This window comes from Geotrypetes seraphini, chromosome 3, assembly GCF_902459505.1.
Source record: "Geotrypetes seraphini chromosome 3, aGeoSer1.1, whole genome shotgun sequence".
Taxonomy (NCBI): domain Eukaryota; kingdom Metazoa; phylum Chordata; class Amphibia; order Gymnophiona; family Dermophiidae; genus Geotrypetes; species Geotrypetes seraphini.
In genome coordinates this window covers 282,186,784-282,213,923 of record NC_047086.1, presented here as the reverse complement: position 1 = coordinate 282,213,923, position 27,140 = coordinate 282,186,784, and the positions used below count along the sequence as shown (strand labels likewise).

Below are 27,140 nucleotides of genomic sequence, written 5' to 3'. Positions count from 1 at the left end.
TAAAATATACACTGCCTTGTGTACCGTTCAGCAAAATTTCAAAACAAAAAATGCACGTACTTCCACTATGGAAATGATGAGAGGCAAGGATCTGTGGTGCTTCATTCACCTGGAGTACTGCATACAGCACTGGTCGCCGTACATGAAGAGGACACGGTACTACTCGAGAGGGTCCAGAGAAGAGCGACTAAGATAGTTAAGGGGTTGGAGGAGCTGCCGTACAGCGAAAGATTAGAGAAACTGGGCCTCTTCTCCCTCGAACAGAGGAGATTGAGAGGGCACATGATCGAAACATTCAAGGTACTGAAGGGGATAGACTTAGTAGATAAGGGCAGGTTGTTTACCCTCTCCAAGGTAGGGAGAACGAGAGGGCACTCTTTAAAATTGAAAAGGGATAGATTCCGTACAAACATAAGGAAGTTCTTCTTCACCCAGAGAGTGGTAGAAAACTGGAATGCTCTTCCAGAGTTTGTCATAGGGGAAAACATCCTCCAGGGATTCAAGACAAAGTTAGACAAGTTCCTGCTGAACAAGAACATGCGCTGGTAGGGCTAGTCTCAGGGCACTGGTCTTTGTCCAAAAGGGCCGCAGCGTAAGTGGACTGCTGGGCATAATGGACCACTGGTCTGACCCAGAAATTTTCTTATTACAATAGCAAATCACAAACAATGAACCAAAAAAAAAATTGCATAAAAGGAGTTTTATTGTATTAAGGGAAGTACTGTGCTTGAAAAGGCTACGTTTCGCTTGGACTGGGATGTGTCAAGAGTTTCTGTGTAGTCTCATGAGACCATGGGAATGCATGGTAGCCATTTTTGTTTGTGGCTCTGCATGGGGCAGGAGAGTAGGACAATCTCTCCTGCCCCACTTCACCGCTAGACCACCAGGCTTTAAAAAGTAAGTTGTGGAGAGGTCTGGGAAGTGGGAGAGAGGTGGGGTGGGTCAGAGTCGGCCTTAAGTAAGTTGTGGCAACTTTTAAAAGTAAGATGTGGTGAGGTCCAGAAGGGGGATAAAAACTAGCCATTATACTCAAAAACAACATCAACTTAAAGACCCTAGACAAACACTCCACTCCCCATCTAGATCTCCTAGCCTGCCAATTATCCGACGATACACTCATAGGAACTTGAACCTGCATTCTTTGTTACACAACACCAGGAAAATGGAATGCTAACAAACAAGCTCTCGAAGAATTCATTTATCAGAACTCCCTAATATCACCTCATAACCTACTCTTTGGAGACATAAACCTCCACCTAGAAGACCACACCTCCAAACAAGTAGAAAATATACTCTCATACCTCAAAGCACTGAACTACCAGATCCTCAACCCCCAACCCACACACGAAAAAGGCCTCCAACTAGATGTCGCTGCATACATGTCCCAACACACTCACAATCCCGAAATCCACATCTCAAATGGGGCCTGGCACCCCTCCCTCTGGTCAGATCACTACAAATACACCTTTAACATCAATTGGACTCAACACAATAACAAGCAACCCCCTCCCAAAACCTTCTTCAAAACATGCCAAAAAATCGAACCCTCCATATTCTGGAACAAAGCAGACCCCGCAATCACCAATATAGCCCCCAACGATTCATATCACAATGGCATACTGTAAGCAAAACCATCCTAAATGAGCTAGCTCCTGAAAAATCAAAATCCAGAATCTGCAGACCGTCAGACAAATGGTTCGACACTGAACTTCTCCAACTAAAAAAGCTCTGCAGACAACTAGAAAGAGAATGGAAAAAAAAGAGCCTAGAACAAACAAAAACAGCATGGAGAACTCAAATCAACCAATACAAGAACAAACTCAAGGAAAAACGGAAAGCCTACTACTCCAAAATGATAGGCACGGAAACCCTAGACACAAAATAGCTATTCAATCTAGTAAAGAATCTCACCGATACCAAACCTCACCTAGCTACACAAGGAAACCACCCACCGACAGCTATCCAACTAGCAGACCATTTCAAAAATAAGATCACCAAGATCAGAACCGCATTCAACAATACTCACACCCACCTCGACAAGATAACAACAAACCCTTCAACAGGAGAAGCCATCGCCGCAGACAGAAGCTGGACAGTCTTCCCCGTATTACATTGATCGGATATGAATCGACTCCACAAAAAAATACAGCCAAGCTTCTTGCGACCTAAATAACTGCCCCACCTACCTGTTATCAAACTCCTCCACCACATTCAGAGTGTGATATGCAGGGTATGCCAGCTAGGGTTGGTCCTAGTCCAAAGCCGGTGGCTAGGACAGGTAATTCCCTTCCTCATCAGTTTAAACCCCAAGGTAGCTTTTTGCCTGACATTTCTTCTAATTCCAGCAGAGGGAGCTTGGGGGTAGAATTCCAGACTTCCCCTCCCCCTTTCCTGCCCAAGGCTTCCAACCGGAAATGCATTTCAGCTGGGGAGGTTGGGCGGGGCTGTAAACTCCTGAACCTAAGGTCTGAACGGTTAGTAAGGGAGAGGGAGGGCTGGAGAGGAGGAAACCAGTCTCATGAACAGTTCCCTCTGGCTAGCTCAGGACTAGGAGCTCTGCAGAACCCTCAAGGGCCTGAAGGTATGGAGCTTGGAGAAGCAGATGCTGTGCTGTCTCCCAGTTGCTCTGAGAGTCCACAGGCCATGGACTTGGGAGTTGAACCAACCCTTGAAGAACAACCCATGGATATAGGTGTATCCAAAGCTGTCCCCTGCCTGCCTGATTAAGAGGTACAGCAATTCAATTTGACTTTGGGGATACTGAATTGTTTTGGGACTTTTTGCTTTTGTTTGTTTTGCCAGTGTGGTGGGGGGAATTTAGCCCCACGTTTGAGGTGGGATTGAGGGCTCTTTATGTGGCATATTACAGCACGTGGAGCACACCACCTGGCCAGCCTTACTACCGGCTGAAATAGAGCAGTGCGGTGACACTGCTCCTTTTGAACAAACTTCGTTTTTTTTTTAAAGACAAAAAGACTGTTTGTGTTTCCTGCTTATTGCAGCAAAGAACTTTAAAGCTAAGACTCAAGGAGTGCAGAGTTTTTCTTTTACTTTCTTTTGACCGTTTGGATTTAAGACTTTACAGTATGTGACAAGAACATTAAGGCTGTTTTTCTTTCTTTTGTGAAAGCTTCTTGATTTATTTAAAGAATCCTGAACAAAGTGTGTTGGCATTTTCCTGTGGTGGAACTTAATAAATCCAGTCCGGATTTTCATTCTGACTCCTCTGACCTTTTTAGGTGAAAATCCTTAATCGCTAAGTGTGTATCCTGACATTCCTTGTGTATCCTACCTCAGGTCACAAGGGTATAATTACTGTCCCAGCATTCCTGGGCCGCTTGCCCTAAGAGTGCTGGTGACAAGAGCCAACCTCATGCTATGGATTCAAACCACATTAACAGAAGGTCAATTCCCTCAAGACTTTGGAGAGATCATAATCACCCCAATCATGAAAGACCACAAAGGCCCAATAGATAACCCCTCCAACTACAGACCAATCGCTTCAATACCAATATATGTTAAAATAATAGAAGGTCTAGTTGCACAATACCTCACCAACTACCTGGAAGACCATAACCTACTTCACCCCTCACAATCAGGATTTCAAACCAACCACAGCACAGAAACACTACTTGTAACACTACTAGACACAGCTCGACAGCAAATTAGCAAAGGCAAAAAGATGATGCTAATCCAACTTGACCTCTCCGCAGTATTTGACCTGGTCGACCACACCATACTGCTACAGATACTTGACGCCATTGGGATCTCAGGCAAGGTCTACAATTGGTTCCAAGGATTCCTCAAATCAAGAACCTACAGGGTAAAGTCTAATAATATCAAATCAGAACCATGGTCCAACCCATGCGGAGTTCCACAAGGATCACCTCTATCACCTACGCTCTTCAACCTCTTTATTTCCTCCTTTGGAGCCACTTTAGATAACTTAAATGTTACATCCTTCAGCTACGCAGACGACATCACCATACTCCTCCCCTTCGACCCATCAGAGCCCACCACTACAGCAAAACTGGAAATAACCCTAGATGCAGTGGAAAAATGGATGGTAGACCACAAACTGAAACTAAACTCAGATAAAACAAAATTCCTTCTGCTCGAAAAGGCCAAAACTCCCACCATTACAGAACTGAAAATTAAAAACACCAAATACCCAATACAGCCCGAACTCAAACTCCTAGGAGTAACTATAGACAGATGCTGCACAATGCAGTCCCAAATCAATAAAACATCCCAGAAAGCTTTTTTAATTATGAGAAATCTACGTAAAATAAGAAAATTCTTCGACCCAGCACAATTCAGGCTAATTGTCCAATCCCTAGTCTTAGGTCTACTGGACTATTGCAATTCCCTCTATCTACCTTGTCCTGCTAACATGATAAAACAACTTCAGACTATACAAAACACTGCCCTCAGACTGATCTACTCCCTGAGAAAATATGATTATATTACAACTGCCTTCCTAGACTCTCACTGGCTACCTATGCAAGCACGAATTCAATTCAAATTCTACTGTCTATTATTCAAAGCATTAAAGCCCCCTATCTAAACAACCACCTAAACCAGATCCTCACCTCAAGACAAAGAAGAACTCCGAACCCTTTTGCCTTCCCTCCACTCAAGGGCACTCAGCGCAAAAAGATGTTTGATAACCTTCTGGCGACGCAAGCAGCAAAACTTAACCACTCCATCTCCAACCTGTTGACGGCAACGGGCGACTTCAAAACTTTTTGAAAAGAAATCAAAACCCTACTTTTCAAAAAATGTATCCAGATATCTTAACCCAACCCTTCCCCCTCCTCCTAGATAAATTCTCCACAAAACCTCCACTTAAATAATCTCTTCCTCCCCAAAACACCAACCAAGTATTCAGATCCCTGAAATGTAACGTAATCTTATTTGTACTCTAACTGTAATCTATTTGTTATATCACACAGTAACGTACAGTCAATTTAATATCCAATTTGCAAGTTCTTCCGGAATTAATCCAGGTACCTCTCCTCCCTTGTAACCAAAAAAAAAAAAAACCACCCCAAAACTTGTAACTTCACTGGAAATGTCCAGTAAGCTCTTTTGTAATCCGCCTTGAACTGCAAGGTATAGGCGGAATAGAAGTCCCTAATGTAATGTAATGCAATCAGTCTCATGTGTTGAACCTGTGAATATGGAGGGGAGGAGTGTACCTAGTAGTTTTATTGCATGCCCCCTAGTCCTAGAATTTTTGGAAAGAGTAAACAAGTAATTCACTTCTACCTGTTCCATTCCCCTCAGTATTTTATAAACCTCTATATCTCCCCTGAGCCATCTCTTCTCTAGGCTGAAAAGCCCTAGTCGCTTTAGCCTTTCCTTCCTCATAGGGACGTCATCCCATTCGATGAAAAATTTTCAGCCGTATGAAACCCTAATGACGGATGAGCCCCAAAGGAAGGATCGTGCTACCAGAGAAAGCGCCTAGACTTACCAGCAAAGACTTCCTGACTGATTGCTACCAAAGACAGGATGACCTTTATGACCTTGAACTTCTACAGCTTTAATTATGGACTTATTAATTTGCACTTTAACTCTTTTATGGACTCATGCAGTATTAGTATATATATTTTTTCATGTGTTGATAATTATTTCTAACAGCCCTATTGCAAGATTTGGGTGTTTTTCTTGATTGTGACTTTATGCATTTTCATCCTGTTTTGACTCCCACAATAGCTCCCTAGTTATTTTCCCTTCCAGTCAGATTCTTTCCATCCCCTTTCTTGCTGCTAAGCTGAAGAGAAGTGCAGTGAAGAAGAAGTAATGAGCCCAGCTGAAGGATGATGACGTAAAATTTGATGTGGTTACCTGGACTTTCACCCCTGGCGTCTGGACCCAGCCGAGTCTGCACTGATCCCAGCTATTTTGGAAGAGCATGGAAATAATCTAACTTGTTAATTTATCCCTCCATCCCTTTTGGATGTAGTATGCTCATAACAGGATGAAGCCATAAAAGGAGAATATATTAAAACGTATCAGATTAAATTATGAACCCCTGCAGATGCCTAGTTGCTCGAACTATCCCAAATGTTGAAATAGAGACCCATACACAACATTTTTGATAATCTTGACTTGGCCGATTTTGATGCACCTCCCTATGAAACACCAATAGCTGATTTCCCCTCCCAAGAGCCACCACCACGTCAGTACTTTATTCTAATGTTTCTAACACATTAGTATAAGCTCTGCAGTCATACCCCAGGTGCCTACCTGACTTTTACATTGCATATTATCCTAATTATTGATTGCATATTATCACATTGCATTAATAATTTTATTGTGACATGTTATGCTGTTCTGTTCCAGGTTAGTATAGTATGGGTGGGCACTTGTCCTTTTCATTTTTACCATATACAATTTCAAGTACGTGGCTCTATGCCTGTGCTGTATGATCACTGACACAATCTACCTTCTGACCGAATATCCGGATGTCAAAGCCACCTGAAGGGGCTTTGAAGAGGGGATGAGAGGGAAAAGAGGATGAGACGAAGAAGAAGTCCTGGTGAGATACAGGTGAAGCAAGATAAGTCCTTTGGATAAAGGTGAAGTAACCAGACCTCACAAGAGAAAAACCCCCTCCCCTCCCTCTTGCTCTAATAAATCAGTATATTAACTGTGAAGGATATTTCATAACCCACTTGCCAGCTGGCCTATAGTGATTGAGAAATATTCTGTTTCTGAGTTAGCTATGGTAAGCAAAAACTTGTAAGAAACAAGACTTAAATTCCGATGCATGGCACCTGGCCGGATATTATGCAAAGAGGAACACAGCTCATGGTCAGAAAAACAGAGTACTCAGGAACATTATTTAGCAAGATATATCATGTGTTACCACAGCAGAGAAGGAATTTTAGACTCGGAATTGCATATATGGTAAAGGGAAAAGGGCATTTGCAGGAAAGGGTTAGGCCTTACGGCAAACTGAACAGACGTATAAGATGACACAAATAGATAAGCCAATAAATGAATCTACTTATGTATTGACGTATAAGAAAAATAACCAATAAAGATGTATCATGTGATTTAGGCTAACGTGGTATTGACCACCAAGAAATGTATAAAACCAGGCCTATAAGCAGAAGTAAGGGGAACAGACATCATAGGACCCTCAGGCCTGAGGATCACATCTGTTACATTATATGCTGAATAATTTATTCTTGTAAGCTGTTACTGATTTGTTAATAAATGTATACCTATTGAAACCAGTATATAGTGTGTGGAGTCTCCATTTCGAGGTAGGCCTAGACAGCGGCCTACTTCACTTCTCTTTATCTTTTTTTGAGATGTTGCGACCAGAATTGCACACAATGAAGCAATACAAGAGGACAGCCTGTGAAGGAGCCAAATTGAAAGGCTGATCCTGGAGTCTAGGAGACTGGTACATCAGCACCGACTCTATGGAGAGTGAGTGGTCCACTCAAATCTAACACTTCTGGCGTACCAACAGTGCCAATGACCCAGAGCACAAGACACCAAGGTCTGTGGGGGATTGATGCCAATGCTCCTTCACTCAGTGCACAACATTAGGATCCCTTGGTGCTGACAAGGATGATGTTGAATCCTGACACATCTGCAATAATGGGTTTGATCCAAGTTGGTTTGATGGAGCCCTAACAGTTCCACCAGCCATGGGGAACAATGCCTAAGAATAGAGCAGACTGAGAGGTCAAAGTCTTATGCTGAGCCTCATGAATTTTTGGGGGTCCTTTTCTGCATTTTAGAACAAAAAATGAATTAGAGGCTATGTGGTAGCTACCATCGTGAGGGTCAATTACAGAGACGACAGTGCTGCACTGAGAATACTGCTTTGCTTAGTGGTTAGAGCACCAGGCTTAATTATCCAGGGGTGCCCAGTTCAAATCCCACTGCTGCTCCTCATGATCTTGAGCAAGACACCTAGCCTTCCACTGCCTCAGGTACAAAATTAGATTATGATCCCTCCAGGGAAAGGAAACTTCCTAGTGTAACTCACCTTGAGCTACTACTAAAAAAGTATGAGCAAAACCTAAATAAATAAAATAAAACAAAACCACTAGGAGTTTTAAGGGATATCAGGTCAAACATAGCCAGCAAAATCAAATGATTTAAAAAAAAAAAAAAAAAACCCCACAACACAACCACCCCCAAAAAACCAACCAACCAACAACCAGGTACTCAAGCCTAACAAAAAGCTTAATCAATTCAACAAACTCTAAGAAATTAAAAAGGGGAAATTAGGAACAATAAAAAAGGTCCTGTATACCACAAGGGGATGCACAAAACCTACTTAAAGAGGAGTATCAAACAGAGCTTTGCCAAGGACACAACTGCTCTACTCAATGAAAAGTCAGACTGCTGGCCCTGCATGCTCATGTTAGGTGGGAAGATACCTTTGAATGTGCGGTACAACACTGTCAAAGGGTTCAGAAATTGCTGGAATGTTGGACAGCATCCTTGTTCAGTTCCATTGAATGATATCACCCACATGTGGCAAATAATGCCCTATTTATCCTCAGAGAAAACAGGTTATGCTCATATTAGGTGCACAATAAAAAGATTTAAAAAGAGATAAAAGGAGAAATTTTCTAAAGTCACAGAAACAGAGAAAAACCAAATGGCCTATCCAGTCTGCTCATCTACTGCCTTCTATAAATATGTTCATTTGAATTTCTATTTGAAATCATCATTTATGATTCAAAGGGAAGATTAGGGTTCATAATCTTCTTTCTGTAAACACAGCATAGAAGTCCTGACAAATAGGTTAAGTTCCCCCAATCGTGAGCTGTTGCAGAAAGAATCATACTTTTCTTCAGCTCCATCTTCTTCCTCAGTTTACTACCTCTCTTCAGTTTGTACCAAAGTAGTCGATAAACACTACAATAGGAAACATAAGAAGAAGGGGTACAATGAACTTCCCCACAAGACACTTCTGTTCTGCTCTGTAACAAATATAATAAACTATATTATTCAAAACATATCATATAAAACAAAGTGGAATAATCCACCCTAGTGCATCTAGCACTAATATTCATGGAGCTTGTATACTCTCAAATGCATTTGTAATGATACCATAACAATGCATTCATAATACCTGACTGGCAGGAGAAGATCTCAAGCTCTTAACAGACATACTTGTCCAAGCCATTAAGCAGGTGAATAATTACACTGACAGGGCAGGGCATCAAGACTTGTAAGCCATGTTACCTTAACAACCGTCTATACCGCAACCTCACACACAGAACAAGGAAAACTCAAAGCCTATTCATACACCCAACTCTCAATGGTACTCGACGCAAGAAACTTTACGACAACCTTCTAGCGACACAGGCTGCAAAAATTGACCCAACCGTCTCCAAACTGCTGACCAAAACAATAGACATCAAAGTTTTCCGAAAAGAAATCAAAACTCTTTTATTCAAAAAACACCTTCCATCATTCTAACCTACACGCACATGCATACCCCTTCATAAACACCACCCCTATAGTATCCCCTAGCCAAACTCTTCAAACCTTCCCCAAAATCATATTCAGAAACCTAAAAATACAACCTCCATCCGGGATCAGAATATTACTTCCCTTAACGCTATGTAAGCAACCTCCATCTGTAACCAGAATATTCCTTCCCTCAACGTTATGTAATAATCTCCCTAATTTGTATGTATTGCTATTGATATGTAAACTTGATATGTATGTTATATACCTGATATGTAAACTTCCTGGAAATGTCCAGTTTTCATCCAATTTTATAATCCGCTTAGAACCGCAAGGCACAGGTGGAATAGAAATCTCTAATGTAATGTAATGTAATGTAATGTAAAAAGATCATCGAGATAAAAAAAACAACTAATCTTCCCTTCTGTTGCACAAAGCATATGAGTCTTGACAAGTTGAATGTATCAAAGCAGTCCCTGAAATCTAGGGTGGGACAGATGAGCCTGCCCTTAACACAGAAGATCCAAAAATGGCATCCCTTTGTAAAGGTATGAAGTGTGGACCATGAAGCCGCTCTGCAAATCTCCTTAGGCAGGATCACCTGGACCTCCGAACACGAAGAAGCTACACTTCTCGTGGAATGAGTTCTCATAGATATCGGTGGCTGTTTACCACAGCCAATGTACATTGATGATATCGCCATGTGAATCCATCTGGAAATAGATGCCTTAGAAACTGGCTTGCCCAGCCTGGTCTTACTAGTTGGGACAAAAAGATGGTCAGAGAGCCGAAAGTCATTTGTCACTTCTAGATAACAAAGGAGAACTCTCCTCACATCTAGTAACTTCAACAGTTTATCCTGTTTCTTCGAACCTATGAGCTGAAATGTGGGCAGCTGGATCACTTGATTGATTTGAAAAGCTGAAACTACCTTCGGCAAAAAGAGAGGAACCATGCGCAGAGAAACCCTAGCTTCTGTAATCTTAAGGAATGGCTCTTGAGCACTTGCAACTCCGAGATTTGCCTTGCCGAGGTGATAGCACTAGGAAGAATGTCTTGACTGTCAGATCCAGAAAAGGCGTGTCTTGTAAAGGCTAATATGGAGCCTTACTGAGACCCTGCAATACAATGTTAAGATTCCATGACAGAAAATGGTGTCTTACCAAAGGATGCAGCCTTTACCTAAGAATCAGGCTATATCTGGATGAAAAACGAGAGAACCCTTTTCCAATTTGGCTCTGAAAGATGATAGGCCAGCTACCTGTTAAGAAATCCAACCATTAGACCCTTTATGAGTAGAGCATGCAGAAAAGCTAAGGCTACAACAATTGGTGCCCTGAAGGTTCCACATTGTTCTTAGCACACCACAGCTGAAACGTCTTCCAGGCCTTAGTATATGCTGCAACCATTGCTGGTTTTTTAGCTCCAAGGAGAGTAGTAATAACCACCTCCAAATACCCTTTCCAGGCTAAAGCTGTGTGCTCAAGAGCCATGCCGTAAGACCAAGGTGTTCCAGATTTTTCATGCTGTGACAGTAAATTTATTTATTTATTAAATTCAATTTATATCCTGTCCTCCCCAAAGAGCTCAGAACATGTTACAAGGTAACATACATAATAAGTGAAACAAATGAAATACAGACAATTAAGGCAGTATGGCTATAGTAAAAATCGTCTAATACAAATTCGTCCTGAGTTGGTGATACAGAATAAAGATTAGATGAAGAGGTAAGTTTTTATTGCTTTCCTAAAGTTCAAAAGTCTTTCAAGAGATCTGGTGTATGGAGGCAGTTGATTCCAGTATATTGGTAAGAATTGGGACTAGGATTTGCGTCTGGCAATTTCTAGTTGAAGGCTCTGGCCAGGGTATAATTGTAGCCTTGCTGGTAAATTGAGACCTTTGTCTCTCTGCAGATGCATTTGATCCGTGTTTCGAGGCCATAATGGCCACTTCGGAACTACCAGAATTACCTATCCCGGGTAGAAAGCTATTTTGTGGAAAACCTAGCATATCATAGGCCACAGGGGAAATACATAAGCAGCAGCTCTTTCTCCAGCCACAGTTGTACTGAAGCATCCAGTCTGGTACTTCTGGCCTTGGATCTTCAGCTGAAGAAACAATTTGCTTTCTTGTTCATTGCCAAAGCCATCAGACCAACTGTCGGTCGTCCCCAACACTACACAATGCATTCAAAGGCTGCCCGGAACAACAACCACTCCCCTGGGTCCTAAGTCTGCTGGCTGAGATAATCGGCTTATACATTCTTCAACCATGCTACATTAGCCTTAGATTGCCAGCAGATGGATCTCCGCCCAATGGAACAACACCTGGTCCTCTAGTCTTAATGGAGCACCTCTGGTGCCTCCCTGACAGTTAACATATGCCACTTCTGTGGCAGTCTGAAAACACCCTAACAGCTTTGCCATCTAGGGATTTCCTCAGGGTCTGTAATGTCAAGAGTATGGCTTTCAGCTCCAGTCTCGTTATCAACCATTTCCTTTGAGAGGAAGTCTATTGGCCTTGAATTGGACGGCCATTGCAATGAGCCCCCCCAGCCGAAAAGACTGGCATCTGTGGTCAGTATCACCCACGATTCTATCCGGAAGAGCAGATAGAGGCTTTTTAATCAAAATTAGGAAATCCAAGATGGCCAAGGTGGCACCTTTCTGGTGCAAAAAAACAATTCGGGAAAGCTACAGTGAGTTACAAAAAAATTCAGGGAAGGGTTTTTTGGAGTTGGTTTTTAGAGCTAAATATAGGGTGTCCCATCAAAACTGTATTTTTGGAGAAACCCCCACCCCCAAATTTTTCAATAGGCTATAATGGCCTTACTCACTGTGCTGTGCTGTACTGGTTCTATAGCCTGCTTCAGCTCTCACTGGAGCTGGATAGTGGAGAAGACCCTTGCCTCAAACAGGATCCTTCAATCTTTGTGCTGCCAGTTGGGCCAATGCCAGATTGAAACCTCAGACCCCCATGGATTTGCACACTAAAACAGGGGGAGGAAAAACATAGCCCTCCTGGACCACCGCAAGGTCAAACAGCCTGTGCTTAAGCACCTGATAAATCAGGGGTGAGCTATGCTCCCAAGGGAACAATACCAGAGCTCCTTAACCGTTAGTGCACACTGGCTAGATAGGTTCCTTTACAGTTGCCCTGCCAGCAGCAGACAGCTCATCTCAGCGTCAGCATCCTTTCACAGGCAGAGCTGCCCCAGGGCCACTGGGTACCTCCTGAGTACTGCAAGCCTCAAAGTCAGATAAAAATGCCCGAAAATAATAAAACTGTTCAGAGCAGATTAGAAAGATACTTTCCAGCCTGCCTTCACAAGGAAAAAACTGAAGAGAGGCAAGAACAGCCCACTGAGGAAGCAGAGCTGAAGAAAAAGTATATGATTCTGTCTGCAACAGCTCGCAATTGGGGGAATTTAACCCACTTGTCCAGACTAATATGCCTTATATAGCAGAAACTACAATCTTGGGAATGAGCTTTAAACTTAATTCACTTTTTTTTTTACATCAAGAGGAACCCGTATTTCTTCAGAATATATTTTCAACAAGGTTTTCACCATTAAAATCATAAGATCATGGAGCTAAGACTGCCCACACAAGCATGATCCAACAATGAAAAAAAATATTGTGCACATCCGGTCAGGTATGGTTGTCAGTTTCAAACCATAGTTCCCACATAAGTCCACCACAGCTACAGATCTGTTGTCTAGTCTTCTTGGCTTCAGGGCAGCTCCTGTTCAGACATTCTATGCTATTACCACTGCTGAGACTAATTCTTGAACCCAAAACTAACTGAAGAATGAGATGAAAGGACTATATAAAAAGGAAAAGACAAGACTAGACTCATAGTTTCATGTCTAGAACTACTTTGATTTTACTGCTAGGGTATGACACTCTCCAGGAGGTGACAGAACTATTAGGATCCCCAAAAAGCAGTGGTACAATAGGGCTCCCTTAGCATAACTGAAGTTAACATAGTTTCTAAGCACTCCTGACTTTCATTGCCTTCATAAAACCCACAAGTCCAGATTTGAAAATTTATTTATTTTGATTTCTATCCCGTTCTACCAGAAGCTCAGAACAGGTTACAAATTGACATTCACAATCAATTTGAGAACAGACTAGTCATAACAACAAATAGGTTACAGTTAGACAGTTAGAGACCTTATTCTAGAGTCCAGACTGGTTACAGCAAAGAGTACTTGGAGAAGTAAAATAGGAAGCTGGTCATTGATGGTCCGATTGGCAGAAGAGGAAGGTCTTTACTGCTCTACAGAAGGTCATTAGTGAGTCTGGTTAAAAATAGTTTAAAAGTACAGGGTTCTCAATGCATTCATCAAAACATACCCAGCCAGTCAGGATTTCAGGATACTCACAATGAATATACATGAGGTAAATTTGCATACCAAAGACATAGTGCATGCAAATCTCTCTCATTCGCATTCATTGTGAATATCCTGAAGACTTTATCAACTGGATGTGTTCCAAAAACTGGGCTAAGCAGTACTGATCTGAAGCTTGCTACTATGTATGCTCCTTGTGTGTTTCAGGCAGGGATTTTCAATCTAGTCTTTAGCACACACTGAGCTAGTCAGGATTTCAGGATATCTACAATGAATATGTATGGGATAAATTTGTATATGATGGAGGTGGTGTGTGCAAATTTATCTCCTTAATATTCATTGAACATATCCAGAAATTCGACTGGCTGGGTGTGTCCTGAGGATTGGGGTGAGAACCCTAACATTAAAAGGGGTGAATGGAGGTGATCCCATGATTCTAGCACTGCAGTGCAAATAAAAAGCAATTATGAAGAAAAAGAAAAGACGGCCATCTTAGCACTTACGATCATCACTGTAATCATCCACCAGTATAATTTCTTTGACAAGATGCGATGGGCTTTTATTCAGCACACTACATGAAAGAAAATGGAGAAAAAAAAATTTACACAAAATATTCAGGAGTTCATATTCAAGCCTGTGCACCATGCTGTATGCAGTTACCTGATAACAGTTCGAAGTAAAGCTGATCTTGCCTCATTGTGAAATGTTATTATAACAGTAGTAGCCGGTAAGTTTGATTGCCATTGCTTCCGTCGGCATCTTTTAAGGGAGATGAAAGAGATACCATAAGTTAACCATGCTGTATTTAAGCCATATCCAAACATTTCCTATTGGTTCAAAATGACAGCTGGAGTGGTGTGTTGAATAATTATCTGACCTGTAGAAAACAAATAGCTTGGTTACATCTTCAAGAATGCATTCATTTATTCAGATTTATTAATTGCATTTATGAAGCGATTTATCCAAGGTGGTATACAAACTTGACAGAAGCAACTTATAATGAAATAACAGCATATCTATAGTAAAATGACCAAATATTAACACAATACACAACTAGTACAGTGGGAAACTTAGAAACAGGCAAATTAAATTTTAGTTTCATGAGTAACAGGATACAGTGTCAGTACAGCACAAGCTGCATTTTTTTTTCTAGCACTGAGTCTCTGGAACAGTTTGCCAGCCCATCTAAAGTCAAAATTGTTTATTCAGAATTTTAAACAGAAACTGAAGGCACATTATTTTCAATTAGTTTTTAATTTTACTCCCTGATAATGACTGGTCCTTGCTGTTGGCATAGAAGACTCGCAGTACTGTACTCAGTTACTCATCTTTTCTATCTCCCATGCCCCACCTTTCCCTTGTTTCATTTAACTTATCAGATTTGCAGTTCTTTTCATTTATATTTGATTGCATTTTACATTGTAAAACCATTTTAGCTTTTTTAAGACAAAGCAGTATATCAAATTTTATTAAACATTCATGTAACAGAAATAAAAATATCAGCACATAAGAACATAAGCAATGCCTCCGCTGGGTCAGACCTGAGGTCCATCGTGCCCAGCAGTCCGCTCACGCGGCAACCCAACAGGTCCAGGACCTGTGCAGTAATCCTCTATCTATACCCCTCTATCCCCTTTTCCAGCAGGAAATTGTCCAATCCTTTCTTGAACCCCAGTACTGTACTCTGCCCTATTACGCCCTCTGGAAGCACATTCCAGGTGTCCACCACATGTTGGGTAAAGAAGAACTTCCTAGCATTTGTTTTGAATCTGTCCCCTTTCAATTTTTCCGAATGCCCTCTTGTTCTTTTATTTTTCGAAAGTTTGAAGAATCTGTCCCTCTCTACGCCCTTCATGATCTTGTAAGTTTCTATCATATCCCCTTTAAGTCTCCTCTTCTCCAGGGAAAAGAGTCCCAGTTTCTCCAATCTCTCAGCGTATGAAAGGTTTTCCATACCTTTTATCAGACGTGTCGCTCTTCTCTGAACCCTCTCGAGTAACGCCATATCCTTCTTAAGGTACTGCGACCAATATTGTACGCAGTACTCCAGATGCGGACGCACCATCGCCCGATACAATGGCAGGATAACTTTTTTTGTTCTGGTAGTAATACCCTTCTTGATTATACCTAGCATTCTATTCACTCTCTAGGTATAATCAATGCAACAAAATATCTTACAAGGCAATTAAAACATTTAAACAAAAGATGGGTAGGCACTGGGACAAACAGGCTAGATTAAGGGTAAATTGCATATACAGTCAAATAAGGTTTGCACAATTGCTCTCAAAGGGTGTGTGGTAAGCTAATTCTGATGCGATGTGATTGGCTGGTTAGTTGCTACAGCCATTAAAGATATGGGAGAAGAGCAAATATTCTGAAATGGAAATAATCAAGTTAGGTATATCCCTCTTGGAGTGAGCTTTAGAGTGAGGGCTACTCATTGGAAGGCTCACTGGCACGTGTCACATTGGTGAGGGCTTAGAGGTCTCAAAGGGGTGTGAGGAATTAGTCTACCCTAAGGAAGTGTTTCTCAACCAGTGGTACGCGTACCCCAGGGAATACATGGGCCGCCTGTTGGGGGTACACAGGCTGGCCGTTGCCCGGGATCTCTCCCAGCCTGCCCCCCGCTGAAGCCACTGCCGATTCCTCCCTACCACCTGATACACTACATCCACCCCACCCCCTATCCTCCCAGTCCACTACCGCTACACCCGCCACGCTCCATCCAATCATCCCCCACCGCCGTCGCAACTCCAGGCAAGGATGGACCAGGCGCATACAGTGATTGCATGCCGCCGGCCCACAAGCCTTCCCACAGACATCAATTCTGACATTGGAGAGAAGGTTCTGGGCCAGCCAAGTCCATTTTCTCTGAGGGCTTTGAAGATCAAAGAGATTTTTAAATAATGGTTGGCAACTAATGAATTTGTATTTATAAATTAGCAGGGGGTTTCAATAATTTATCTATCTGAGTATGAAAGAAAGTAGCAAGCATGTTGAAACAAGTCTGTGCACAGTTGCGGCTCAGTGCAAGTCTAACATTCCAAAAGACACGATGTCAGGAGAGTTCTCGTGCAAATCAAATAGGAGCACCATTCAGTGATAAAATTTCTCACAAAAAAGGGAAAAAGTCAAAGGAGATCCATGAACGCATGACTGCAGTTTATAGTGAATATGCCCTATCATCTTACAAAGTAAAATTTTGGAACAAGCAGTTTAAATGGGGTAGGGAGTCTATTGAAGATGACCCTCACACTGGACATCCTGTGAAAGCAACTTCCATAGAAATGTGCAAGAAAGTAGAGGATTTAATTTTGTTTGACAGACGAATTAAGATTTCTTGAATAGCTGAAGAAATGGGCATCTCGGCAGCTACAGTTTGGAAAATAGTTCATGAAAAGTTAGGCATGTCCAAAGTTAGTGCAAAATGAGTTCAAAGAATTCTGACGCCATGTCAGAAGGCCACGAGGCTCCAGTGCTGTAAGGAGAAATTTGAGATGTTCCGTGAAGACCAAGTGAATTTTTTCATCGTTTGGTGACTGGAGATGAGACTTGGGTTTATCACAGAGATACTGAGTCCAAAATGGAGTCAATGTAGTGGAAACACAAGTCATCCCCCACCCCAAAAAAGTTCAAGACAGAAAAATCTGCAGGCAAAGTCATGGTAACTGTCTTCTTGGATAATGGACGACTTTTGCTTCTGTAGTTCATGCCACACAAGATAACCATAACTGGGGAGTGTTATACCAACACAATGATCACTTTGCAGGAGTCATCTCTCCGTGGACAGTGGTTTTCAAGTGATGAAGGCATCAAGGCAGTTGTGACACCCTGGTTTAAAGGTCAAACAGAAGAATTCTTTTCAAAGGGGTTAAAATCATTGCAGGTAAAGTGTATGAACTGTATGGAGCTATCAGGGGACTATACTGGAAAATAAAACAAAACTTTTTTGAAAACTTGTTTCTGTCCTACTAAGGTACATAAATTATTGGATACCCCTCGTATAGTTAAAGTAACTCTAAAGCAAAGATGAGAAGCGACCAAGTGATAAAGCTGCTGCTTCTGCACCCAGAGGTTATGGGATTGAATCCCAGGGCTGCTCCTTGTGACCTTGGGCAAGTCACTTAATCCTTCATTGTCCTGTATAAGATGATTGATATTTAGTCATCTACCATGGAATGGATCATTTACTTTAATGCCTTTCTGCTTCTTTAACTGTCGATATTTGATCTGAAATGCCTATTGTGGGGGAATGTTAATATAGTTGTCCAGTGATGTTTTGTTTTATATGTATGGAGATTGTAGGGAACACAACATACTATGTATGTAATATGTAATCCACATAGTTGTATGCAGTATATAAATTTTTAAATAAATAAATAAACCACTTTGTGTGTGGTTGTGTAACTACAACAAGGCAGTATACATGTCCCAATCCCTTTCCCATTACAATGAAATTGTTATATAAGTATGTACAGTATATTTATTGTCCACAAGCTCCAGGTGATTTCCAAAAACACATACATGATGGCATATATTACAACAAAACACACATTAAAATCAGTTTGCCTCCTAAAATAACCGGGTTTACATGCTTTCCAAAAAGCCAGGCTTACTAAACCCAGAGTAGAGCTTCTTTTCTGGAGAATTCCATAATAATGAAGCTCATTGGAAAACGCCCACTTCAGCTCACTCACATCTGGTGTTTCCAACAACACATTCTGCAAAAACTGAAACAAATATACTGGCTCATACCAAATTAATTGTATTTCTAGTAAGCTGGCAGAAAGTAAAAATAGATCCTTAAAAACTAATGCCAGCACTTTAAATCTAATCTGATGCTCTACTGGGAGCCAATGCAGCATGTCCAGAGTTGGCAGAAATAGGTCACATAGTTTAAGCCCCTGAAGAATTCTAGCTGTCATATTCTGGGTATGCTGTAAGCTAGCTGGTTCTTAAACAGTCCTTTAAACATAGCAAAGGTATAATTAATGTGACTTATCATAAACGCATCAATGACTATTATTAAATAAGCTCGAGTCAAGTATACAGTAGTTGCAAATTACTTACTGTGTAGATGAAAGAAGGCAGACATATAGAAACAGAGAAAACCCCCCAGAGAAAAAGGAAGGCAGATAAAGACCATGGGCTAGATGCACTAAAGTCAGCAAGCATCGCAGCTTTAGCGACGATTGCTTTTACCGACCCGATGCACAAAACGGTCCACTGCATGTTTTTCCCCTCAAATCGCCCATTTTCCAATACAGCCATGCAAATTAGCTAAAACCCCATGCAAAGCAGCCAAGCGAATGATGCACTAACATCGCCTAGCTATTCTCATAAAATGGGGTTTTAGCGATTGGAAAAACCGACTGGTCCTAGACCTGTTATTTTTCCTTTTTTTTTTTAATGGCACAGATATTTTGTCCCATTTAAAAAAAACTAAAAGAAAAAAAGTCCTCCACCACAGAAGAGGGCTCTCTCTGACAAATGCAGTACTGGGAATTTCCTCCCCCTCCCAAAGAGAGAAAATTTGCAGGAGGGATGCCAACTCCCAGCCACCAGATGCTCCCTCAAGCCCCCAACCCCCACTTCCTCCCACATACCTTTGTTAAACATTGGGAGCTGGAGGGAAGCACAGTCCCTTCAGCTCCTAGTTCTGCCCCCAGAATTGTACACAATACTCTAAATGAGGTCTCACTAGAAGGCATCACTACCTCCTTTTTCCTACTGGCCATTCTTCTCCCTAGGCCCAAACATTTATCTGGCTTTTGCAGTCGCATTTTCTACTTATTTGGCCATTTTAAGATCATCACATATGATCACACCGAAGTCCCGCTCCTCTTTTGTGGACAAAGGTTCTTCATACCCTAAAACTGTACCGTTCCTTCTGATTTTTGCAACTCAAATGTATTATCATGTATTTCTTAGCATTAAACATTAGCTGTCAAATTCCAGACCATCTTCAAGCTTCACTAGGCCCTTTCTCATCTTATCCATACCATCAGGTGTCTACTCTATTGCAGAATTAAGTATCACCTGCAAACAAGCAAATGTTACCAGACAACCCTTCAGCAATATCACTTACAAAAATGTTAGAAAGAACAGGTCTAAGAACTGAACCTTGCTGAACACCTTTTACTACTACCCTTTTTCGCCTTCCACTCAACCAGTTCCTAACTCAGTCCGTCACTTTGGGGCCTATACTGAGGGCACTCTGTTTATTAGACACCTGTGTGGAAGTGTCAAAGGCTTTACTAAAACCTAATACACATCTAGCACTCTTCCTCTACTCAAATCTCTGGTCATGTAATCCTGTGGATTCCAGAAACTTCACTATTTTCTCTTTTAAAAGCATTTCCATCAATTTACTTAACACAGAAGTCAGACTTACTAGCCTGTAGTTCTAACTCTTCCTTACTCCCCTTTTTGTGGCTAGGGACCACATCCACCCTTCTCTAGTCCCCTGGTACCACTCCCAACTCTACAGAGAAGCACTGAAAAGGTCAACCAGTAGAGCTGACAGAACTTCTTTAAGTTCCTTCAATACCCTTGGTTGTACACTATCTAGCTTCTTTGTTTTGTCCGCCTCTAGCTTAGCTAGCTCCTTATGAACACAGTTCTGTGAAAATCATTCAGGGATTCTAGATATTTTTGCTTGTGGTAACATGAATAAGTAGCTTCAGATAATAGTGATTATGATGAGTCGAACTCAACAAGCTTTCTCTTCAGATGCCTACCCAGAGAATTCTGAGCTCAGAGTTTCTCCCAGCACCTTTACTTTGGAACAAATAGGATAGTCACCCCTGTGATTGACAACAAGCATCTCCTCTCTCTCAATTCTCCCCTCACCCACTGGGTCTATTTTAAAAGTGGTCTCCTATTAGTCCCCAGTATCAGTAATGATGCACATATGCTGCCTGCAGCCTGCTCTGACTCATCTTGCCCCCTCGAACATCATTTTCTGTTTCCACATGAGTAGAACAGGCCAGAAAAAAAAGTTCAGAATAGGCTGCAGGCAGCATATGTACACCATTGATACTGCTGGGGACAAATAGAAGATGGAGGAGGAGAGTGACATGCCAGAGGGAGAAGGGAAGGAGACACAGATATGCTGGACAATGGGAGGAAGGGAAGGAAATAGGGGGAGCAATGTTATATCCAGAGGTATAGTGGAAATAGAGAGAGATACTGGGTGATGGGAGAGAGGGAAGAAAATGGATATGGGGTAGAGGGGAAGGAGGGAGATAAGCTGGATGATGAGAGGGAGGGAGGAAGGTAGAAAGAGAAGAGATGTTGGACCCCCAGAAAAGAAAGAGCTAATGGACCTGGTAGAAGGGAAAGAGATGTTGAATTTGGGGGTAGGAGGAATGGAGATTATCAGTACTTAATTGTGCAACCAATCGTGATCAAAAATTTTAAACAAAACGTAACCCTATTTTCAGTCAATATAGGGCCAATGTTAAGCTTGCTGGGGCCCAAGTTTGAAAGGAATTATTTAATCACCATATTACAGTCAATCAACTGTTGGAGATATGTTGTGGAATTTGGATGCTGAAGACCTGCTTCAGCTGCTCCCCATGGGAGCTAGCCCCCTCCTTTAAAGTAATCTTCAGCATCCCTAGGTTCTACAACCCCATTCTAAACTGCCACCCCCCCCCAATTGGCCGCTCCTGTATACATTTCAAGGCAATTTTCCCCCTCGGGGCACCGACAGCAACAGCGTTTCACATTCAGCAGCCTGCATTGGCACCGGAACCTTCTCTCTGCCTTGCCCTTGCGGAAACAGGAAGTTACATCAAAGGAGGTGGGGAATGACAGCTTAATGGGAGGAAATCACCTTGAAAGGTATACACGGGGGAGGTACCGGATCATGGAGGATGGGGAAAGGAGCTGTTGCATGAGGAGATTTTTAACCAACCCACTGATAGAGGGGAAGATGTAATGCTGTAAAAATGCGAGGATGGGTAGGAAGGAGAGATGTTGGACCATGAAGTGAATGGGAGAGAGGAAACAGAGAGGCAAACATATTGGATCATGGCATGAAGGGGAGGGATGAAAAAGAGAACAATAAATGTTGAATCATGGTGAAGTGAGAGGGATGAAAGAGTGAGAAAAGACAAACTATGGGAGAGAAGGAAGGATGAAATGTCATACAATGGTATGGAGGAAGAAAAGGAAAGAGAGAGGTAGAAACATGATGGCAAATAAAGGCCAAAGGCCTGAATGGACTGTTAATTTATGAGACTATTTATATAATTAACTGCATCTGAAAACATTTCTTCACATCCTAAATGCAATTTACAATTCACCAACTGACAGATTGGGCTGAATCTCTGTAATGGGACATGGACAAAGCAAATATCTTTGGCTAGTTTTTAGTTTGGCTGGCCTTTTTTATGAAATTTTGATGCTTTTAAACTAAACTAAACTAAACCTTAAGTTTGTATACCGCATCATCTCCACAGAAGTAGAGCTCGACACGGTTTACAGGAATAGATTTGTTTAAAAGAAAAATTGACATTAAAACTTTTTCTTGCAAACTAATCAATTTAACACAAGTTAATTTAGAGATTAGTGAATGCTAAATTAATTTAGCAAGCATCAAGGGGTCCTTTTCTCAAGCCGTGTTAGATGCTAACATGTGCCTAATGCAGCAAAATATGGTCTAATGTAGGACCATTTAAGTATCATGTTAATTTTGGGATATGCACGAGGTTACTTTTTTATATCTGGGGGGAGGGGGTGTATCAGGGGCAGAGAATGGATGTTCTCTGCTAAGCAGTAAGGTAACACGGGAGCTCTTACTGGCCACAGCTTAGTAAAAGGACCTCTAAATCTTTTAAGACACACTAATGAACTGAATGTGCATTAACAAATACACATCCCTAGTTTGTGTGTGTTTTACAGTCACTTCTCTGTTGCCTACTTACTGATCATGTCGGGTATCGGGCACATTCCTGTCCATATGCAGTTTGTCACTTTCTGCTTGATTGAACTTGTTACGAGCATATGGGTCCTGGCCAGTTCGAATCACAGTAAAACCAATATATGCCTCCTGATCAAAGTCCTGCCACCGAATTTTGCCTTAAAAAAAGCAAAACACAAAAAAATAGAGACATTAGATACAGACTAGAATTTTTTTTTTCTTTTATTTTTGTGATCCAGGAAAGACATACAAGCATTAAATTATGCAATTAAAAATATAGGCCCGGGCTGTATGAGCTCTCTCACCTGCGGATACACCTAGGCACTTGACTGCATAACTAATCACCCCTGCAGTCAGAATCGTATAACATGAAAATGTGAACAGGTGTGCAAGAGAAGCTAGGCTGAGATTCTTAAGGGCTCCCAAGTGAAAGTGACAGATAGAAAATTTCAAGTTAAATTGCATTCTTCTTGTTTAACTTCTCCAGTACCAAAAATTATTTGCTCTTACAGTGAAGTTAGAAACCTGAAGCCCATTCTCAGACCTCAGATCTGGGACTAGTCAAAAAATGTACAGAGTTAGTCTAATACCCTGCGGGGTACCTCAAGGATCACCACTCTCACCTACTCTCTTCAACCTCTTTTTATCTTCTCTGGGTTCCACCCTAGACAACCTAAATGTAACCTCTTTCAGCTACACTGATGATATCACCATACTTCTACTCTTCGATTCTCCTGACCCCACTTCTACAAAAAAATTGGAAAAAACCCTACAAGCAGTGGAAAAATGGATGACAAACTGAAACTGATCACGGACAAAACAAAATTTCTACTCCTCGAAAAGGATAAGAACCCCTCCACCACAGAACTAGAAATTAACTCCACCAAATACCATATACAACCCACTCTTAAACTCCTGGGAGTAACAATAGACAGATGCTGCACAATGCAAGCCCATATCAACAAGACCACCCAGAGAGCATTTCTAGCCATGCACAATTTACGTAAAATCAGAAAATTCTTCGACAAAGAGCAATATAGGCTCGTAGTCCAATCCCTAGTACTAGGTCTACTGGACTACTGCAACATCCTCTACCTGCCTTGCCCTGCAACAATGATAAAACAATTACAGACAATCCAAAACACTGCACTCAAACTGATCTACTCGCTAAGAAAATTTGACCACGTCACCACTGCCTACCTAGACTCACACTGGTTACCAATACAAGCGCGAATCCAATTCAAATTATACTGTCTATTATTCAAAGCAATAAATAGCTCAGCCCCCAATTACCTAAACAACCGCCTGAACCAAAATCTCACCGCTAGACAAAGAAGATCTAAGACTCCATTTACCTATCCCCCACTCAAAGGCACCCAGCGTAAGAAGATGTTTGACAGTCTGCTAGCGACGCAAGCAGCAAAATTGGACCATGCCATCTCCAACCTGCTGATGACAATAAGCGATTTCAAATCTTTTCGCAAAGAAATCAAAACCCATCTATTCAATAAATTTATACAGATGTCATAACTCCAACCTGGATTCCCCTCAGTTGACTCCCCCATCCTCCCTTCTTCACCAGTTACCCTTCCCCTCAAAGCCCAAGCTTGTCAACTGCTTCCCTAACTGCATATATACTGAAACTGCACTATATCCTATCTGTACAGCATCCCGAATTGTATATCCACTGGAATAGCCCAATCCTCCTTGCCATATCCCATTCCCTAAACTATACTACACCATTCTTCTTGTAACTCCTCTGGAAATGTTCTTCTTCTTGTAACTCTTCTGGAAAAGTCCAGAAGTCTCTTTGTAATCATCCTGGAAATGTCCAGATGTCTCTTTTGTAATCCGCTCAGAACTGCAAAGTTGAGGCGGAATAGAAATCAGTAATGTAATGTAATGTAATAAAAAGGCATCACTTTATATTTTTGTTTTATTTTTATTAACTTCCAAAGGCTGTAACCAGCATGTTAACTCAAGTGACCTTCATGTCTACCAAAGTCAAAATGCTATTTTACCAGCACAGAGATCAAAATGAGAAAATAGATTACTAAGAAGAAAATAAAACCAGTGGGAATGAGGTGTAGGGGAGGGAATGAGAGAGGATGGAAGATAGCTGTGGGAGAGAGTTTTAAAGGTACTGGTAAGCAACATGGGGGAAGTGATTTTAGATGTTTGCCCCTTAAAATTACAGTACCTGTTTGGTCTGGCAGATATATTAATTAGTTGACAATTATCCACACAAGAGAGCTGCAGTGTTATACTGTGATTATAATGATCAAAGTATGACAAGAACAGCAGACAAACTAGCATGCACTTTTGCACGACATAGTAAGGCCCATATTCAATAAATGGTGCCTTAAGTTAGGCACCTAACTTATGCTGAAAACACCATTAAAAAATATTTTCCTTTTTTGTTTCGCTTTCTCTTTTACAATTGTAGTTCTTCCCTTTCTCTCCTATTGTTTGAGATAAGTCCATTTGTCTTATTATGTGTTAGTTTTATCTAGTACCCCCGATTTTTAATCTGTTTTTATGTAAATTTTATATTGTACACCGCTTAGAAATTTGATTAAGCGGTTTAAAATTTTTTTTAATAAACTTGAAACTTGAAACACTTAGCCCTGGATTCTATACACAGCGCCGTTGTCGGTGACTGCCTTAAAAATGGCCACCGATCACTTGTCAATCACGCAACAGCGCCGTTTATAGAATCATGGCTTCGGAAAAGGTAGGCACCAGAAATGTAGGCCAAAGTTTTCAAGTCCAACATTTCCAGTGCCTACCTTTTACATGAACCGAGCCTACAAAAGCACTTTATGATGCTTAATGTCACTTCCAGCAGTAGCAATGCCTAAAGTGGTGTTAGGCATTGTAAAGTGTCTTCATAGGCACAATACAGGTGCCATTTTTTTAAGGTGCAAATTTTTCCTTTAAAAATTTATTATTTTTTTAACTGTGTTTTCAGCTCTCTTCGCCTGGTTCCTTCAATCTTCCCAAACATGATGTCCTTCTCCAGTGATCTCTCTCTTCTGATGGTGTGACCAAAATAAGATAGTCATAACTTCATCATTTGGGCTTTGAGTGATGTTGCCGGTTTGATCTCTTCCAGAATCAATTTGTTAGTTCTTCTGGTAGTCCATGGCATGCCTAAAATCTTTCTCCAGCACCAAAGTTCAAATTGTCTGATAACCAGTCAGGATTTAGGAGGTTTCATAGCACTGAAACAGTTTTACTAAATATAATTGATGATTGTTGGAAGTACATGGATAAAGGGGTCAATGTTCTATTCTGTTAGATCTAATCTAATGCTTGGCTTTATATACTGAGACTTCAATCCAGGAAAGCTCGTCTCGGTTTACAATAGTTAGTTTAGGCCAATAAGGACTGAAGAGAAAGAAAAAAAAACCAAGAGGAAATTAATTACCAAAGTGCTTAGTGAACAGAATAGTTTTCAAAGACTTACGAAAAAAAGGAAGAGAGACAGAACTTCTTAAAAAGAGTGGAAGATTGTTCCAAAGTTGAGGAAACTTGAAGGTCAAAGAATGGCCAAAGATCTTGGTTCCTTTGATCAGTGACGTACATAGGGTATGTGGCCCATCATTTTTTGATACCCCCCCATGTAAAAAAATATTTTTTGTAATAACCAAGAAAAAGAAATGGTCATAATAGAAACAGGCACTAAAAATTTTCTTTTATTGAACCTCATATATGTAACCATTAATCCAAACATAACATAAATTATGTCTGAATTGTCATGACATCAGAAGTACATATGGAGTAGTTGCAGGTGATGCTTGGGACAGTTCTGATTGTGTTAGTTTGGTTTTATGTGTTTTTTGAATAGAAGGGTTTTTATTTCTTTTTTGAAGGTTTTGTAGTTTGTGGTCGAGGTCAATAGGTTGTAGAGTTGGGGGTCGAGCGTTAGGAGGTTGTCGAACAGTTTTTTTTCTTTTGACGATTTTGGTTGGAGGGTGTGTAAATGGTGTGCGAGTTCTCCTATGTCTGGTTGAAGTGGATTTAATTATTTAGCTGAAGAAATTATTACCCCCCCCTCCCATTCCACACACATTAATTATCTTCCATTATAAAAAACACTGATAAGTTCCCAGAAAAAAAATACATTAAAATAAAAAGTGAAATCAAAGGCCCCTACAGATGAGAACATAACATAAGAATAGCCTAACTGGGTCAGACCAATGGTCCATCATGCCCAGTAGCCCATTCTCATGGTAGCCAATCCAGGACACTAATACCTGGTCAAAACCCAAAGAGTAGCAACATTCCATGCCACCGATCCAGGGCAAGCAGACACTTTTCCCATGTCTTAATAACAGACTATGGACTTTTCCTCCAGGAATTTGTCCAACCCTTTCTTAAAATCAGCAATGCTATTTG

General features: G+C 41.1%; 1 protein-coding gene across 2 annotated transcripts in view; it reads right to left on the bottom strand.

The window, feature by feature from the left end:
* Positions 1-27,140, bottom strand: part of GALNT2 (polypeptide N-acetylgalactosaminyltransferase 2) — a 477,304-nt gene that overhangs the window by 265,250 nt on the left and 184,914 nt on the right. For both annotated transcript variants that reach the window (XM_033938413.1, XM_033938412.1), the window contains exons 3-5: positions 22,744-22,897; positions 14,471-14,569; positions 14,314-14,381 (exon numbers count right to left, since the gene is read on the bottom strand). In XM_033938413.1, coding sequence (XP_033794304.1) covers positions 14,314-14,381; positions 14,471-14,569; positions 22,744-22,897 — 321 coding nt within the window. The remainder of the gene's footprint in view (positions 1-14,313; positions 14,382-14,470; positions 14,570-22,743; positions 22,898-27,140) is intronic.